General features: G+C 53.5%; 1 protein-coding gene across 1 annotated transcript; it reads left to right on the top strand.

Annotated features, from left to right (window-relative positions):
* Window positions 1-300: 300 nt before the first annotated feature.
* LOC136532977 (uncharacterized) lies at window positions 301-1,662 on the top strand. Its single transcript, XM_066525546.1, has one exon. It carries the CDS (start codon window positions 426-428, stop codon window positions 822-824), a length of 399 nt encoding a protein of 132 aa, XP_066381643.1. The 5' UTR covers window positions 301-425; the 3' UTR covers window positions 825-1,662.
* The last annotated feature ends 556 nt before the right edge of the window (window positions 1,663-2,218 follow it).

The following is a 2,218-nucleotide window of genomic DNA, read 5'->3' as shown; positions in this document are numbered from 1 at the left end:
GGTCTTGTTGTTGGAGAAGACCAAAAATAGGTATCGAACCCTTTATCCGTAGCGCTACCCAAAGAACGAATAGATCTTGTATTTTGGGTCACGGTTGTCGAAGACCGTCTAATCATACATGTACACTAACCTTTATTTGCAATTTATTCGCGCTATATATATGAAGTGCGCGTGCCACTACACCTTGATCGATCCCCTTTGCTTTGGTCCGGTCCCAAAATGATTGATTGCACTGCATATATACTCTCGAAGCTAAAGGTGCACTCCTCCCCATCGACCTTTGTGCACCCACCGTGCACGCGCGCACTATATGAAGACTCATACGAGCCAGCTACCTAGACGGCCAGACGAGGTGTCATGCGCATGACCGCGTGCATCACAGCCTTACCACAGAAATAACCGAGTCGATCCATTGGTCGTGCACGATGGCAGCCAGCAGCCTGTCCCTCGCCGTACTCCTCTTCCTCCTCGTCCTCGTCGCATCCGCCGTCCCGGCCACCGCTGGCGGCGGCGAGTACAGCGGCGCCAGGATGGTGATCATCCGCGGCCCTGCGACGACGACAAGGGCCGGCGGCGCTGCCGGTGCTCGGAGTAACAAGTGGCGGCAGCACTACCGGCGACTGGAGGACGAGGTGGCGCCGGAGCTCGGCGGCATGCTTCTGGGGGCGGGCGAAGGCGGCATCGGCTACAGCGCCCTCCACAAGGACAGGCCGGGCTGCCAGAGCGGCAACCAGTGCGCCGCCAAGGGCCCGGGTGGGTCCTACACCAGGGGCTGCACCTACGAGAGCCGATGCCCCCACACGCCGGCCGGTGTTGCCAATTAACCAACCGATAGGGTCATAGGGTACGTGACGGTGTGTGCCAGACTGCCCAGTCAGCCAGTGTGTTCGATCGTTGCAGAATTGCGGCCACACCGACACGCGAATAAGGCAAACATTATTACTGTACATTATATTATGAGCCTGTTTTTTTTTCATTTCTTTCAGACGACAAATCAGAGCGATTGGATCTGCATGACTGCATCGTGCGGGGGCGGCTATTGAGTCATCTTCAGCTTTGAGTTGTCATCCTGGTGGGAAACTCTCACCCCTAATTTGCATTAAAAAAACCTTGAGACTGATGCGTCCCTTGTCAAAACTGTGCTTGAGACTGATGATTACCGAAATGATATTCAACAAACATGTGTTTTATCACCTGGTGGCACATGAATTTTTTTTTTTGGCCGCGGCACCGCACGTCCGCCACGCCCGTCGCTGCAGCGCAGCCGTGCCTATGCCCACCTGTCCCCGCACCGCCGCTGTCGTGCTCGCCCGTCCCCACGCCGCTGCCACCGCCGCACCCGACATCTTCCTCAAGTCCAGCGACCTTCTTCTTCCTCAACTCTGGCGCCACCACCGAGATCTGTCTTTGTTCTTTCATAGAAAAAAAAATTGTTACATGTGATCTGTGATTTGTTCCTTATGATTTGTGATTTGTGCCCAGAAGGAAGAGGAGAGGAGGAAGATGAACAGTATCCATGGGGAAAAAAATTCTGTGTTCCTAGGTGCTAAAACACCCGGGTGTTACATAGACAAACTCGATGATTATCGATTGTCGGCTGTTGGAGGAATCATCACTGAAGTTAAGCTGTTCTTGTGGACCGAATTTAGTTCCTTCAGTCTTAGTGTTTGTAAGCGCGTTTGTAATAAAATAGCTCATGAACTGGCTGTAATTGGTGGATCATCGTAGCACTTGGGATATTTTACCTCAAGAGATTGAGGATGTGGTGGCCAGCGATTTAGCTAGGTATGACGAGTAATATAAAGCACTTTGCTTAAAAAAAGCCTTGAGTTGTCTTCTTCCAACACGGAAGGCTGCAAAAGCTCACCCCCACCTCCTACCGGATGTCCCATCCTCAGTGACCTAGCGCCGCACCCCCCCCCCCCCCCCCCCCGTCCAACCCTGCATCCCCCATCGTGCTAAGCAGGCTAACCCAGCGTCGCCGAGTCATCATCGTGCCTCTCCTGCGCCACCCTAACCTAACCTAACCGCCGTCCTCCTCCAAGTGATTGGCATGTCTCCCTAGTCCCTATTCTAAGGCCGTAGGGCATATTTTCCCCTCCAACAACCCCTATCCCGAAACCGAAGCCGTCGCTTGAGAAGGGATCCGATTTCAGACACTGAAGTATAGGAAAATGTGCACGAGTAACCTTGGTGAACCATGCCGCGTGTGTGCATG

This window comes from Miscanthus floridulus, unplaced genomic scaffold, assembly GCF_019320115.1.
Source record: "Miscanthus floridulus cultivar M001 unplaced genomic scaffold, ASM1932011v1 fs_756_1_2, whole genome shotgun sequence".
In the NCBI taxonomy this organism is placed as follows: domain Eukaryota; kingdom Viridiplantae; phylum Streptophyta; class Magnoliopsida; order Poales; family Poaceae; genus Miscanthus; species Miscanthus floridulus.
This window is presented reverse-complemented; position numbering and strand designations above follow the sequence as displayed.